A 16060-nucleotide genomic window follows, 5' to 3' on the forward strand; every position below is an offset into this window, starting at 1 on the left:
CCTCAGAGTGGTTAATCTTCCAACAGGACAATGACCCTAAGCACCCAGCCAAGACAACGCAGGGGTGGCTTCGGGGCAAGTCACGTGTGCCAAACTTGTAGCGTCATAAAGAAGACTTGAGGCCGTAATCACTGCCAAAGGAAAAAGTATATTTTATTACATTTGCAAAAATGTCTAAACCTGTTTTGGTTTTGTCATCATTGGGTAATGTGTGTAGATTGATGAGGAAAAAATACAAATGAATCAATTTTAGAATATGGCTGTAACAAAATGTGGAAAAAGTCAAGGGTTCTGAATACTTTCCGAATGCACTGTATACCATAATATATATATGTATATATATATATAACACAAAACTACGATAGACACACAATTTTACATGACATTTTCTTTGCTTATAATAGCATTGAATAAATGTAATGCTCTCTCTCGTAACACTCTTCACAGTGCAAGAAACTGCAGTTAAATATGTGTCATCTGACACAATCAGCAGGGGCAAGGAGGAAAAGAGGCTTCAGGCTGTATTAGATCTACAGAGACTGACAAGTCCTGCTGAGGCAGAGGCTATCCTAATATGGACACTGTATCGAGATCAATCAGCTAAAATAATATTGTGCTAAAATTGTTCTCCTCGTCCGACTGAATAGGCCTAGAATCTTGGACATATTGTGTTCCCAAAACAATATGTCCATTCCATTACAGATTCACCAGTAGAACAAACTATTGGTAAATCCCCCGTTATGTTTCCAGACCTTGTAAGGGTGTAAAAGCCCTCGTCTGGACCTATATCTGGACTGGATTAAGTCAGTATTTAATTGTATTTTAAGACCTGGATGCCAAATACTCAGAACCTGTGTTTACCAGGCAGAGAGAGAGAGAGCGAGAGAGAGAGAGAGAGAGACAGATAGAGAGAGAGAACGAGAGACAGAAATAGAGACTGAGAGAGATAGGCAGAGAAGGTGTGGGGGAAGGTAAGGATAGAGAGGGTTAAGTGTAGGCAGCCAAGACACATGCGTCTGAATCAGGGAGACATCAGCAGGCCCCTCACGTCTCGCCATAATGGGATGGAGAGAGGAGGAGAGGAGCGAAGTGCCATGTGGCTCTGACACATCCCAGCTCAGAGTAATGGAGCTCAGGGAGAGCTCGTCAAACAGATCGGCCCATGTGGAGCTTGGACACAGATGGTGCAGTGTTACGAAAACAGCGTGGCAGCATGGCATGGTACCAACGCGGTCACAGCCAGGGCCAGCCACTGGATACAGAGCCGGAGATGCTATACACACACACACACACACACACACACACACACACACAGCACACAGCACACAGCACAGATGACCCCCCTACTGCTCTTGATTCCATCTCACACACACTCTGCTGCACGGACACCATGCAATCCTGCTGCGTGTTTGTGAGATTAAGAGGCTAAAGATACCATCCGTCACCATGATAGTTGGTTACATAATATAGCACTGGTTGGTTACATAATACAACACTTATCTTGTTAATAAAATGAATTGCTTCTTCAAACCAAGCAGAGTCTTAGAGTTAGTTTGAAATAAATGAACACACTATTCAGACATCAGACTACCTGGACACACTATTCAGACATCAGACTACCTGGACACACTATTCAGACATCAGACTACCTGGACACACTATTCAGACGTCAGACTACCTGAACACACTATTCAGAGGTCAGACTACCTGAACACACTATTCAGACATCAGACTACCTGAACACACTATTCAGACATCAGACTACCTGAACACACTATTCAGACATCAGACTACCTGAACACACTATTCAGACGTCAGACTATCTAGCAAGAGACTGCCCAATGTTCTGGGAGAGGAAGGTGTCTGAGTGTCTGAGGAGAATTTACATTCTGGTCCTTACCTTTATCTGGGATGAATACATTTCTATTTATATGGCAGAATAGAGACCATGTAGCTGAGGGATGCTCTAGCATGAACCTCTACTCTGAGAGACACACAAACACGTGTGCATTTATAGGTACCCACAAAAATGTACGCACACGCACACACACACACACACACACACACACACACACACACGCACACACACACACACACCCCTCATCTCTCTCCTCACCCAGTCTATCAAAGAAGCAGAGAGACAGACTTAACAAGGGCCTTCTTTCTCCTCTCTCCACATTTTTTTTCTTCTTTCTTCCGCAGTGCATACTTTTCCAGAACACCTTTTCCCCCTGGCTCTCAATCGCGAAACTAAATATAGCGAGCAGTGCAGACAGCTCAGCTTTATAGCAAATGGAAAGCAGAGCAGCAGTGGATCCCGGGGTGTGAATATGAATTGAACACCCTGGATGTAGCTTTGGTTTTCTTATGGGCTTAACAACACTTCAGCATCTTGGCCTCCATGAAACTACCAGGTTTAGTCTCGGCTCGTCCCCAGGCTCAATTATTACCGTATATAGACAGTGAGGTGTAGTACTCATAGACAGAGAGGTGTGACAGAGACAGAGCCGGCTGGTGGACGAGATTAGGAGTTTATCCGAACACTGCAGAAAGAACTGTGAAATGTACTGTACAGTGGATTTAGAAAATAAACATGGATACATTTTGCAGATGCTTTTGACTTATATAGCTGTTGGTAAAAATAGATCTATGAACAAAGCATAATGTGGGCCCACATAGTATAATCAAGACAGTATAGCTTGAGTGTTTGGTTATCTTCCAATTCGTAGATCTGGTATAATTTGGTAAAACATGCACAGTATCACTATGGACTGGGATGACAAAGCCTATCAGCTTGGTAACCTCTCCGACACCATCATCCCCAGAGTTCAGACTGGAGTTACAGGACTTGATATGCTGGGGTAAAATAGCTTAATTCCATGTCGGAACATTTAACGTTGTTTTACCAGAAAACTCTCCTATGATAAATATTATCTCCTGCCATCACATTCTCCTCTCTTGTACTATTAGAGCAATCTTATATGAGATGTCAACTTCTACCAAATCAGGTAGAAGTAAAAACAAAACATATTTACTCCCCATTCAATTTGTATGGGTTTATTTCCTGCTGTGCCATCAGTTGAGAAAATACTGAAATCCAACATCATTTTACAAAGAACACACATTTTGAAAAATACTAATTGTACCACATAAACCTCACAATTTTAAACGCCAGCATTTACAGAACTACAGCCAACCAAAACACACATCATACGCACAACATGGATGAATCCATCAATCCATAGAAATCACAACACAAAGCGCCAAGAATACCCAAATGTTATGCTGTGACTTACCTAACACCCCGAGCCTGTAGTTTATGGTGATTACGATGACGTTTCCGTAGCTCGCCAGGATACTCCCATCGATCATGTTCCCCGTTCCCTCCATGTAGGATCCACCATGGATGTACACCATGACCGGCTTCAGCCCGTTCTCATCATGGATGTCTGGAAAGAAGAGCAACGAGCATGAGTGCCTGTAGATAACACTGAGTCTGGTGGTACGTCCCAAATGGCACCCGGTTCTGTATATAGTGCACTACTTTTGACCATTGCCTTATGGACCTTTGTCCAACGTAGTGTAGGCTCCTACGCAGGGAATATGGTGTAATTTGGGTGCTTAGGAAGGTTGCCAGCCACACCCTTTACTTTGGGTGCATACGTTTATTTGACATTTTAAAAATCAGCAGGCCAATGGAATATCGGTAGTTCAAAGTGGGTGTCATATGTAAACGCTATTGGACGTGATAGGTCCACTGTAAGTACTGTGGTATTGGAGATACTGTAAGAGGGGAAACTTGCCATATTTGATATGTGATAGCGGCATCATTCTGCAGATATCAGGGTCTATGTTCTTGGAGTTACACCAATGTTTCCTATATAGTGCACCACTTTTGAACAGAGTCTGTATATTGGGAATAGGGTGTAATTTGAGATGCGTACAAACATGACTGCTACAGTACAATTAGGCAGGGTGAGTACTTTGTAACGGAACTACTCTCGGAACTACTCCCTACTCTGGTTCTGATTAAAGCTGGTGATTAGTACATGTGTAGGAGTTGATTATAAATGAAAAGGGTAGAGCCTTAGCATGAGAGAAGATTGGAGAGGGATATCATGTTCCACAAACAACCAGCCTGCTAGCAGGATAAATCACAATTCAGTTCAGCCAGCAGTCACGGGCCTCCATAAGGTGTTGTTCAATGACTTATGGTTGATTCCTATGGGGTCCAGCATCGCAGAAGTCATCGCTCAGCATTCTACCACTGCTTTTCACATTCTACCTCCTTAGGACATGGTGGAGAAGCAATGAGTTTAGAATCAATGATTTGGGGAAGGAGGGATTTTCAAGGATTTCCTTACTTCAACACAAAAAATAAAAGGTGTTCTTCTAGCCTCTGGGTAAAAATACTATACAGTGCAAACCAACTTTATCTAAACCTCAATTTACAGTGCATTCGGAAAGTACTCAGACCCCCTGACTTTTTACACATTTTGTTACATTATAGCCTTATTCTAAAATGGATTAAATAGTTTTTTCCCCTCATCAATCTACACAAAATACCCCACAACGACAAAGTAAAACTGTTTTTTAGAATTTTTGGGGGCCACTCAAGGACATTCAAAGACGCCCCGAAGCCACTTCTACTTTGTCTTGGCTGTGTGCTTGGCGTCGTTGTTCTGTTGGAAGTTGAACCTTCACCCTAGTTTGAGGTCCTGAGCGCTTTCATCAAGGATCTCTCTGTACTTTGCTCTGTTCTTCTTTCCCTCGATCCTGACTAGTCTCCCTGTCCCTGCCGCTGAAAAACATCCCCACAGCATGATGCTGCCACCACCATAGGTGCTTTAGGTGCCTTTTGGCAAACTCCAAGCGGGCTGTCATGTGCCTTTCATTGACCGTCGGCCAATCTACCATAAAGGCCTGATTGGTGGAGTGTTGCAGATGGTTGTCCTTCTGGAAGGCTCTCTCATCTCCACAGAGGAACTCTGGAGCTCTGTCAGAGTGACGATCAGGTTCTTGGTGACCTCCCTGACCAAGACCAATCTCCCCAGATTGCTCAGTTTGGCCGGGCAGCCAGCTCTAGGAAGAGTCTTGGTGGTTCCAGACTTCTTCCATTTAAGAATGATGGCCACTGTGTTCTTGGGAAACTTCATTGCTGCATAAATGTTTTGGTACCCTTCCCCAGATCTGTGCCTTGACACAATCCTGTCTCGGATAAAAGTTGCTTATATGTGCCTTTCCAAATCATGTCCAATCAATTGAATTTACCACAGGTGGACTCCAGTCAATTTGTAGAAACATCTCAAGGATGATCAATGGAAACAGGATGCACCTGAGCTCAATTTCGAGACTCATAGCAAAAGGTCTGAATGCTTATGTAAATAAGGTATTTCTGTTTGTTTTAAATACATTTTCAAACATTTCTAAAAACCTGTTTCCACTTTGTCATTATGGGGCATTGTGTGTAGATTGATGATTGTTTTTTATTTGATTTAATACATCTTAGAATAAAGCTGTAACGTAACAAAATGTGTAAAAGGGAAAGGGGTCTGAATGCTTTCCAAATGCACTGTATATGCGAAAGTATGTGGATACCCCCTCAAGTTAGTGAATTCGGCTATATCAGCCACACCCATTGCTGACAGGTGTATAAAATCGAGCACACAGCTATGCAATCTCCATAGACAAACATTGCCAGTAGAATGGCATTACTGAAGAGCTCAGTGGCTTTCAACCGGGCCACCTATCAACAAGTCAGTTTGAAACATTTATGCCGTGCTAGAGCTGGTCAACTGTAAGTGCTGCCATTGTGAAGTGGAAACGTCAAGGAGCAACAATGACCTTGTATTGGTAGGCCACACAAGCTCACAGAACGTGACCACCGAGTGCTGAATCGCCTAGTGAGTAAAAATCATGTGTCCTCGGTTGCAACACTCCCTACCGAGTTCCAAACTGGCTCTGGAAGCAACTTCAGCACAATATCTGTTTGTCTGGAGCTTCATGAAATGGGTCTCCATGGCCGAGCAGCCTCACACAAGCCTAAGATCACCACGTGCAATGCCAAGCTTCAGCTAGAGGGGTGTAAAGCTCGCCGCCATTGGACTCTTGAGCAGTGGAAACGTGTTCTCTGTCATAATTAATCATGCTTCATCATCTGGCAGTCCAACGGACGAATCTGGGTTTGGCGGATGCCAGGAGAACACTACCTGCCCGAATGCATAGTGCCAACTGTAAAGTTTGGTGGAGGAGGAATAATGGTCTGGGGCTATTTTTGTGGTTTGAGCTAGGCCCCTTAGTTCCAGTGAAGGTGTGAAGAGCCCTGACCTCAAGAACATCGAACACATTTGGGATGAATTGGAACGCCGACTGCCAACCAGACCTAATTACCTAACATCAGTGACCGGCCTCACTAATGCTCTTGTGGCTGAATGAAAGCAAGTCCCCACAGCAATGTTCCAACATCTAGTGGAAAGCCTTTTCAGAATAGTAGAGGCTGTTATAGCAGAAAAGGGGAGACCAACTCCATATTAATGCCCATGATTTTGGAATAAGATGTTCGACAAGCAGGTGTCCACAAACTTTTGACCTTGTAGTGTATCTCGTAAATATCTACTACACTGGCTGAACAAGTGAGGTTATGCATCATCCGTGACCATATCATCAGGGTTCTATGTCATTCTTCAAAATGTCACCAAGGATGAGAACATCAACGATGGAAAATCATAGCACGGCCCCTCCACAGGATTGGATAACATTCAATGTGAGTGTGCGTATGTGTGACTCACCAATGTATTTTTGAGGATGTGTGATGATCCTCAATGTGAGTATGTGTGAGATAATGTTAGTCAGCGTGTACAGCAATGTAAATGTATGTGTACTGCAATGCTATTTCAAATCATAGAATTCCAAATAAATAAGATTCCACTTGGTCTAGTGTTGCAGGGGCCAAACTATTGGTCATGGAAGCAGGCAGCGGACTAAATGAGTCAGGGTTTACCCAGCCATGACCCGAACTATGTAATTGGTATTCAACCAAGGCCTCCTCAGTACACTCCGATTATTGGTTTCTGTTGCATCCGCCATTGGCTGCTGCGGCAAGGGGGCGGGCCAGCTGCCTGGCTGGCCTCTAGGTCACATTGCTTCTGCCTCCGCAAGCTTGGCAGTGAGTAGCAGGGCCTATGGGCAGACAGACGACTGCCTTGCATTGGAGCTCAGCTGAGTGTGTGTGGGTGTGTATGTGTACGCTTGTGTGCGTGCGTGTGTTTATATCGCTTCCCCTCCTCCGCAAAAAAAACAAACACCAATATATAGAAAGGAGGGGTGAAAAACAACCCACGGTGGTAATTAATCTCTGCTGTGTTCTGAGTGGGCGCCTAATGCTACGACAATGTGAATGTATCTATTTCACAACTCCTCACATGTTAGCACCAGCCTAGCCTGTGCAGTGTGTAGCCTGCAGTCTGCTGTCGTGGCCGAGGCCGTCTTGAGAAGGACCCCCCCGCTTCACCTCCGCCACGCTCCTCTTGGGCAGGCGGCCAAATACAGTGCACTTTACAGATAGACTGGGTCGACGAGACAAGTTGGAGGAAGGGTAACTAACTCATATCTTCTAACTTATTTAATGGGTCACTTTCTCCATTCCACGCTGAGGTTCTTACTTGTATTCATTGGTAGGATAGGAGCTGCTGAAACCAAGTGGAAAATTCCAGATACACATTAAACAAGAGGGGCAGTACATAAAGTGGTCAGTGGCCCCAGTCTAAAACAGATACTGATCTGATGCAGGCACTTCTTTAAAGCTAGGCTCTGAGTTCTATGTTCTGAGATGGAATTTGGCGGGCCTTCGATCGAACATAGAAGGCAAATTGGCTGTCACTCTACATCTCGAATGTCGATTTGCTCTGGGGAGGTTGAACTGGAAGAGATTAAGACAGATAAGCAACTTTGATCCATTCCAAAAGACCATGACAGATTTTAGGAACATGGTTTTTATTTTTTATATTTTCGGGTCGTCTTAGGGTCTCCTTGTCCCAGCGTGTCCCCATCCGGTCACTGCAGAGCACTTAAAACAGATAAATAGAGAGAGAGGGAGAGGAAAAAGAGAGTGGAGACAGAGATGAGGGAGAGAGAGAGAGCGCCATGAAAGAGAGAGAGAAGAGAGAAGAGAACACCTCTCTCTCTCTCTCTCTCTTCTCTCTGTGCTCTTTCTGTAGAGGAGCTGCATGGAGCTGCCTAGCTAAGAGCTGCCTGGCTGGGTGACTCTGCAGTGAGCATGCCCTAGATATTCATCACTGCCACACCGGGCCGGGGGGATAATATATTCCTCCACGGGCACAGCGGCGCCGCACACATTACTCATCTCTACATGGTGTGGGAAGGAGGGAGAGGTGGGGGAGAGGAGGGAGAGGGAGAGTAGGGAGAGAGGGAGAGGTGGGAGAAAGGGGGAGAAGGGAGGGATTGAGTAGGGGGGGGGGTCATCAGAATTTTCCATTGGTTTCAGCATTTTCCATGTGTTAGTAATGGGATAGAGGGATGAAAGGGAGGGATGAAAGGGAGAGATGGAAGGAAGGGATGGAGGTTTGGAAGATGGCAGTTAATGACCATGCAGGGGGAACAGTGAACTCCTCCAACCCCACAGTCAGACAGGAAGTAGCTGGTCACTCTTCCTGTTTCTGTTTGATAGATCTGGTTCGTAATCATGAGAGGACATTGGAGCAAAATGTTTCGCAACCGTTAACTAGTGTTTCTTGTAATCCCTCTCTGTTTCAGTACGTTTTTTTCCAGTTTGGTGCCTAATGGATACGATCTTGCTTTAACACAATATCTACACACGTCTCCATGTGCCATACCGAGACCTGTCAAGGAAAACAGAAGAGGAATTCCAAAAAGAAAGCTTAGTGTCAGATGTCTTTAAGGCGTTATATTAGCTACCACACTATAGAGTATTGAAGTACATACGTACACACTCCACACCTCTAATGTACTTAGACATGGTCTCAATTACAGAGACATTTCGAATAATACCCTTTCTGTCTTACTCCAAACTAAGTCATGAAATAATAAGGATATATTTGATCGCTCATTTCAAAGTTTCCTTGAGGGCAGAGCAAAACAACGTTTTTCAAATGCAGCCATTTAAAACTTCCAAGAGAATAGGAATACGCCTCTACCTCATTTAAGCCTGCGGTGAGGTTTTTTAGTGAGGGAACTGCAGCAGAGGAGATGGGAGTTAGAGGAAGGAGGGACTCAGTGAGCTGCATTGCTGTTCTGTGAGCGAGGTGTGCATGCGTGCATGTGTGTGTCCCTTCCGTGCGCCAGTGTGCCTGTCCGCGTGCGTCCTTTCCATGCGCCAGTGTGTTTGCGCGCGTGCATGGGAATGTGTGCATGTGTACACGAGGTGTCTCACTGTACTCTATGGCAGCAGAGTTATAACCTCAGGGGAACTGGAGGGGGGGGGGTGTAATTCATCACCAGGGCAGACGTTCAAACAGTCAGTGAGCATCGATCCTCCGCCTGCACTGGTCGTAGCACTCCTGAAAGCACAGGCGTGGGTTTGACACGACACGGGAGTAGTTCTTAAAATCCAGGCACGTTTAGTTAGTCTGAACGTTTAGTCAAAATGGTGTAGCTGTACACACAAGTACACACCGAGAGATAGATTCTCACCCAGCTGATCAGACAATACACATTGAGAAAACAGTTATAAATGCATTCGTGGTAATGATCAGTAGATTCTAAAGGTTACAATATATCTTTCTGAAAAATCCTTTGACTATTTCTGAGGGGAACAAAAAGAAGAAAGAAACGTAGCTGATAATGCCAAGAGAAAAAGGTTATGAAGAAAAGGTAATGCACACAACATGCCCTTTTAGTAATCTCCCCTAATAAGGATTTAAGGTGAACCGTATTCACAGCTTTCACTCCTACCTATCTAAGCCTATTACCATTTCACATAAGAAGGCAATCTGGATTAATTTGTTTTACAGTACATCATTGAGAGGTAGAAAATGCCTATAAAAAAGTCTGATATGTACTGAGGAGATAAAAAGGACACTTTCTAGTGTTGCAGCTTTTGAGAAGGAGAATGCCAACCGTCGTAGCACAGTGATCGAAAAATGTCAGCGCTCTGCCCTTTGATTTTAAAACCATGAAGACAACCTGTGCCTTAACATCCCTGAAACATTTCCCCAGTGCTTTCACTCATCTCCTAGCCATCCCCAGATCTTTAGAGAAACACAATCGAACCACCATTTTGGGTTAATAGTATCATGCACAAGAAAGCGAGCAGAAAACATGTGACAGAGATTTTGACAGAGTTACAAATGAACAAGGTTTCCAAATGTCAAAACGGAACAAAGGTGGGTTAGTGTAGTGCTCATGCTTCACCGAGCAATGAAGAAAAAGAAAGAAGAAAATAAACTAAAGGGAAAACAAGACTGTTTAATAACTTCACCTCCGAGGAGGCCGGAGAAAATACATGCAGAGTTTCAATTTAACATCTTTCACTTTGCAGCAAAGGGGGAGTGAGGCGGGACATTCTTGTAAGTGGTGACTATTGGAGCGTACACCTCATTCCCCATTTAGAGGTGACCTTTCTTTCACCCTTGGTACACGATCTTCTGATTCGCTGTAAATTATGATCTGCATCTCCAAAGAGGAAAGAGGTTGTTAAAAAAAAAGGAAGATCCCAGAGGTGCCCATTGATACGCACTTCAAGGGTTAAAAAGAAGAAGAAAAATCAACAAAAAAAGTCACAAAAAATGTATCTATAAATAGTTTTGTGCATGCACGAATATCAGGCTTTTCTTTTTTTGGGGTCAAAAATAGAAAAAGACAGAAAAATACCTTTGTCTTCGTCACCATCATTATTGGTGAAATCACCGCCTTGACTGTTTGAGTTGGCTCCTACTGTCAACAACAGGAGGGAGAAAAGTAGAGGGGATGAGGGGAGACAGGCTTATAAAAACCCAAACATTTTTTTTTTTTGTGGAAACATATTCATTCTAACAGTAAGTGGTTCAACCAATTGGATAGCATGACACACAAAATTAGGAGCACCAACACAGTATTCTAATAACAACTGTTCACAAAACACAGCTGTTTAGTACAGGTAAGTATATCTAATGAACAACTCTCCTTCCTATTAGACAATAGATATGGTGGCCCTAAAGGGCATAGGAGCTTTTAAAATGAATTGCCCCTTAGGGACACTGTTGTCATGACGTTTCCTTGTTGGGTGAGATTTATGACCCCCCCATAAATACCTTTCCCTCTTTTCTCTCCACTCTACAGAATGGACTCTTGGAAAGCCCTGTGTTACCACAGAGAGAGTATGGTAACATCAAAAGGTTGGGGAGTGGAACAATATTTCCCTTTCTCAAACAGTTGAAAGTGTCCGTCGGTACTTAAAGAATATGATGTCAGATCAGTTGTTGTCTGGGACATTATATCTGATGATAGGACGACAAATTGAATCTTGGAAAGTCTACACATTCTAGTTATCAGATTCACATGAAATTGTTGTGCAATTTAAATGTTTAAAGATGACTCTATTTGTGAGAAGATTAAATGTGATTTTAGCTCCTAAATGAGAGAATTGTTTTCATAAGTTAACTTATGCTCATTCCGTGGTCACGCCCAAGTGAACAGACATTGGTTGGAGAGGGATGAATCATACCCTTCTCTTCCCCAGTACAAAAGCCCCCGTGACCTAAATTCACATTGGACGAAGCAAACCCCGGTGTGAGCTGTGGATGCAAATGGTCGAACGACTACTCTGTCTAACAAAATGTACATAAGACCAGATCACGTGGAGGTGACGATCAACACGCTGGAATGGTGAACTTTGACTAGACCAGCCAGAATACAGCACGAGCAGATTATGGCAACTTGGTATGAACTTTAAACTATTATTCACTAAAGAAGAAGTGATACATCCTAGAAGTCAAGTTATCAGCTTCAGCTGTAAACGTATGTGGCCTAAGAAAGGACAGACAATCTCCTAAGGACGACAGGGCACTTCAACGTATCCGCTCTACAACACTACGACCAAAAAGATTATTCAAAGGACAATGGTGATCTCTGCTGGGTAAACCAGTCTTTCATCTTCGACCCATCTATCGAAGCGCAGCTCAGAGTAAATATATATCTTGCATTTTTCTTTTCCGAAGGGCCGGTTATTTGAATGCATAAGATACTGTATTTACGGTACTATAGCTTCTAAAGGTCCAATAGAGACCCAATCCCTTTGTCCGTCAGTCTTCCCGCTCTTTCATTCAAACCCAGCCCCCTTCCTTTGGGTAACCAGCCGTCATATCGGGTTATGACACTAGGGGCTTTTCATGACATGATTAGCAATCGATGTATGATCTATCCTGTGAATATACAATGCCTTGCGAAAGTATTCGGCCCCCTTGAACTTTGCGACCTTTTGCCACATTTCAGGCTTCAAACATAAAGATATAAAACTGTATTTTTTTGTGAAGAATCAACAACAAGTGGGACACAATCATGAAGTGGAACGACATTTATTGGATATTTCAAACTTTTTTAACAAATCAAAAACTGTAAAATTGGGCGTGCAAAATTATTCAGCCCCCTTAAGTTAATACTTTGTAGAGACACCTTTTGCTGCGATTACAGCTGTAAGTCGCTTGGGGTATGTCTCTATCAGTTTTGCACATCGAGAGACTGACATTTTTTCCCATTCCTCCTTGCAAAACAGCTCGAGCTCAGTGAGGTTGGATGGAGAGCATTTGTGAACAGCAGTTTTCAGTTCTTTCCACAGATTCTTGGCCATTCTAACACCTGGATATGTTTATTTTTGAACCATTCCAATGTAGATTTTGCTTTATGTTTTGGATCATTGTCTTGTTGGAAGACAAATCTCCGTCCCAGTCTCAGGTCTTTTGCAGACTCCATCAGGTTTTCTTCCAGAATGGTCCTGTATTTGGCTCCATCCATCTTCCCATCAATTTTAACCATCTTCCCTGTCCCTGCTGAAGAAAAGCAGGCCCAAACCATGATGCTGCCACCACCATGTTTGACAGTGGGCATGGTGTGTTCAGGGTGATGAGCTGTGTTGCTTTTACGCCAAACATAACGTTTTGCATTGTTGCCAAAAAGTTCAATTTTGGTTTCATCTGACCAGAGCACCTTCTTCCACATGTTTAGTGTGTCTCCCAGGTGGCTTGTGGCAAACTTTAAATGACACTTTTTATGGATATCTTTAAGAAATGGCTTTCTTCTTGCCACTCTTCCATAAAGGCCAGATTTGTGCAATATACGACTGATTGTTGTCCTATGGACAGAGTCTTCCACCTCAGCTGTAGATCTCTGCAGTTCATCCAGAGTGATCATGGGCCTCTTGGCTGCATCTCTGATCAGTCTTCTCCTTGTATGAGCTGAAAGTTTAGAGGGACGGCCAGGTCTTGGTAGATTTGCAGTGGTCTGATACTCCTTCCATTTCAATATTATCGCTTGCACAGTGCTCCTTGGGATGTTTAAAGCTTGGGAAATGTTTTTATATCCAAATCCGGCTTTAAACTTCTTCACAACAGTATCTCGGACCTGCCTGGTGTGTTCCTTGTTCTTCATGATGCTCTCTGCGCTTTTAACGGACCTCTGAGACTATCACAGTGCAGGCGCATTTATACGGAGACTTGATTACACACAGGTGGATTGTATTTATCATCATTAGTCATTTAGGTCAACATTGGATCATTCAGAGATCCTCACTGAACTTCTGGAGAGAGTTTGCTGCACTGAAAGTAAAGGGGCTGAATAATTTTGCACGCCCAATTTTTCAGTTTTTGATTTGTTAAAAAGGTTTGAAATATCCAATAAATGTCGTTCCACTTCATGATTGTGTTCCACTTGCTGTTGATTCTTCACAAAAAAATACAGTTTTATACCTTTATGTTTGAAGCCTGAAATGTGGCAAAAGGTCGCAAAGTTCAAGGGGGCCGAATACTTTCGCAAGGCATTGTATATGTAATTCTGTGTGATTATTTCGGTATTTAGTAAATAAATAATTAAGTCAATTTGTGTATTGCTGATTCAACTTGTTAGTCAGGGTTTGTGCAGTACCAAGTACTTTACGACCATCAGAATGAGACTGAATAATAAGGCGACGATTAATAATTGACTGCTATTGATATTAAAGATCTCCAGATCATTAAGAGAGTGGATTCGGGAGATAACTGCTCTATATAAATGAATGCTTCTGTGGTGCCCCAGGATATTAATGGTTTAATTGTTGCATAGAGAACAGTAGAGAACAGCATCAAGGCTAATCAAGTCCACTCCAATCTTCCTCCTAAATTGGATCAATGATCAAATATAATCAGATTCTATCACTAACTCATCAAATATCCAGAGGTCAAATTCCATGTTTAAAAAATCACCAAATCACCATATGCTATGTGAGTATTGTCCCTTGTCTTCATATAAGACGTGGTAGACTGGTAAGGTCCACACCAAATCAAATCATATTTTATTGGTCACATACACATGGTTAAGCAGATGTTAATGTGATTGTAGCGAAATGCTTGTGCTTCTAGTACCGACAGTCCAGTAATATCAACAAGTATAACAAGTAATCTAACAATTCCAGAACAACTACCTAATACACACAAATCTAACGGGGTGACTGAGAATATGTACATATAAATATATGGATGAGCGATGGCCGAGCAGCATAGACAAGGTGCAATAGATGGTATAAAACACAGTATACAGTTGTGGCCAAAACCTTTGAGAATGACACAAATATTAATTTTCACAAAGTCTGCTGCCTCAGTTTGAATGATGGCAATTTCCATATACTCCAGAACGTTATGAAGAGTGATCAGATGAATTTCAATTAATTGCAAAGTTCCTCTTTGCCATGCAAATGAACTGAATCCCCCAAAAACTTTTCCACTGCATTTCAGCCCTGCCACAAAAGGACCAGCTGACATCATGATTCTCTCGTTAACACAGGTGTGAATGTTGACGAGGACAAGGCTGGAGATCACTCTGTCATGCTGATTGAGTTCGAATAACAGACTGGAAAGTACAAAAAGAGGGTGGTGCTTGGAATCATTATTCTTCCTCTGTCAACCATGGTTACCTGCAAGGAAACGCGTGACGTCATCATTGCTTTGCACAAAAAGGGCTTCACAGGCAAGGATATTGCTGCCAGTAAGATTTCACCTAAATCAACCATTTGTCAGATCATCAAGAACTTCAAGGAAAGCTGTTCAATTGTTGTGAAAAAGGCTTCAGGGCACCCAAGAAAGTACAGCAAGCACCAGGACCATCTCCTAAAGTTGATTCAGCTGCGGGACCGGGGAACCACCAGTACAGAGCTTGATCAGGAATGGCAGCAGGCAGGTGTGAGTGCATCTGCATGCACAGTGAGGCAAAGATTTTTGGAGGATGGCCAGGTGTCAAGAAGGGCAGCAAAGAAGCCACTTCTCTCCAGGAAAACATCAGGGACAGACTGATATTCTGTAAAAGGTACAGGGATTGGACTTTTCTCTGATGAATCCCCTTCCCGATTGTCTGGGGCATCCAGAAAAAAGCTTGTCCGGAGAAGACAAGGTGAGGACTACCATCAGTCCTCTGTCATGCCAACAGTAAAGCATCCTGAGACCATTCATTGATTATGCAAGAATGGGCTGCCATCAGTCAGGATGTGGCCCAGAAGTTAATTGATAGCATGCCAGGGCGTATTGCAGAGGTCTTGAAAAAGAAGGGTCAACACTGCAAATATTAACTCTTTGCATCAACTTCATGTAATTGTCAATAAATGCCTTTGACACTTATGAAATGCTTGTAATTATACTTCAGTATTCCATAGTAACATCTGACAAAAATATCTAAAGACACTGAAGCAGCAAACTTTGTGGAAATTAATGTTTGTGTCATTCTCACAACTTTTGGCCACGACTGTATACATAATATATGAGTAATGTAAAATATGTAAACATTATTCAAATTGCATTATTTAAAGTGGCATTGTTTGAAAGTGACTAGTGATCAATTTATTAAAGTGGCCAGTGATTGGGTCTCA

At 42.9% G+C, this 16060-nt stretch overlaps 1 protein-coding gene across 2 annotated transcripts in view; it reads right to left on the minus strand.

The window, feature by feature from the left end:
• The window catches only part of nlgn4xa (neuroligin 4 X-linked a), an 83433-nt gene that overhangs the window by 51001 nt on the left and 16372 nt on the right, over window positions 1-16060 (minus strand). Inside the window, exons 3-4 of one of the 2 annotated variants that reach the window (XM_090208223.1) lie at window positions 10849-10908; window positions 3297-3449 (exon numbers count right to left, since the gene is read on the minus strand). In XM_090208223.1, coding sequence (XP_090064349.1) covers window positions 3297-3449; window positions 10849-10908 — 213 coding nt within the window. The remainder of the gene's footprint in view (window positions 1-3296; window positions 3450-10848; window positions 10909-16060) is intronic. The other variant, XM_036952404.2, reaches the window with a different exon arrangement.

The sequence above is a fragment of the Oncorhynchus mykiss genome, chromosome 18 (assembly GCF_057628025.1).
Source record: "Oncorhynchus mykiss isolate SJ-2025 chromosome 18, ASM5762802v1, whole genome shotgun sequence".
NCBI classification, from domain to species: domain Eukaryota; kingdom Metazoa; phylum Chordata; class Actinopteri; order Salmoniformes; family Salmonidae; genus Oncorhynchus; species Oncorhynchus mykiss.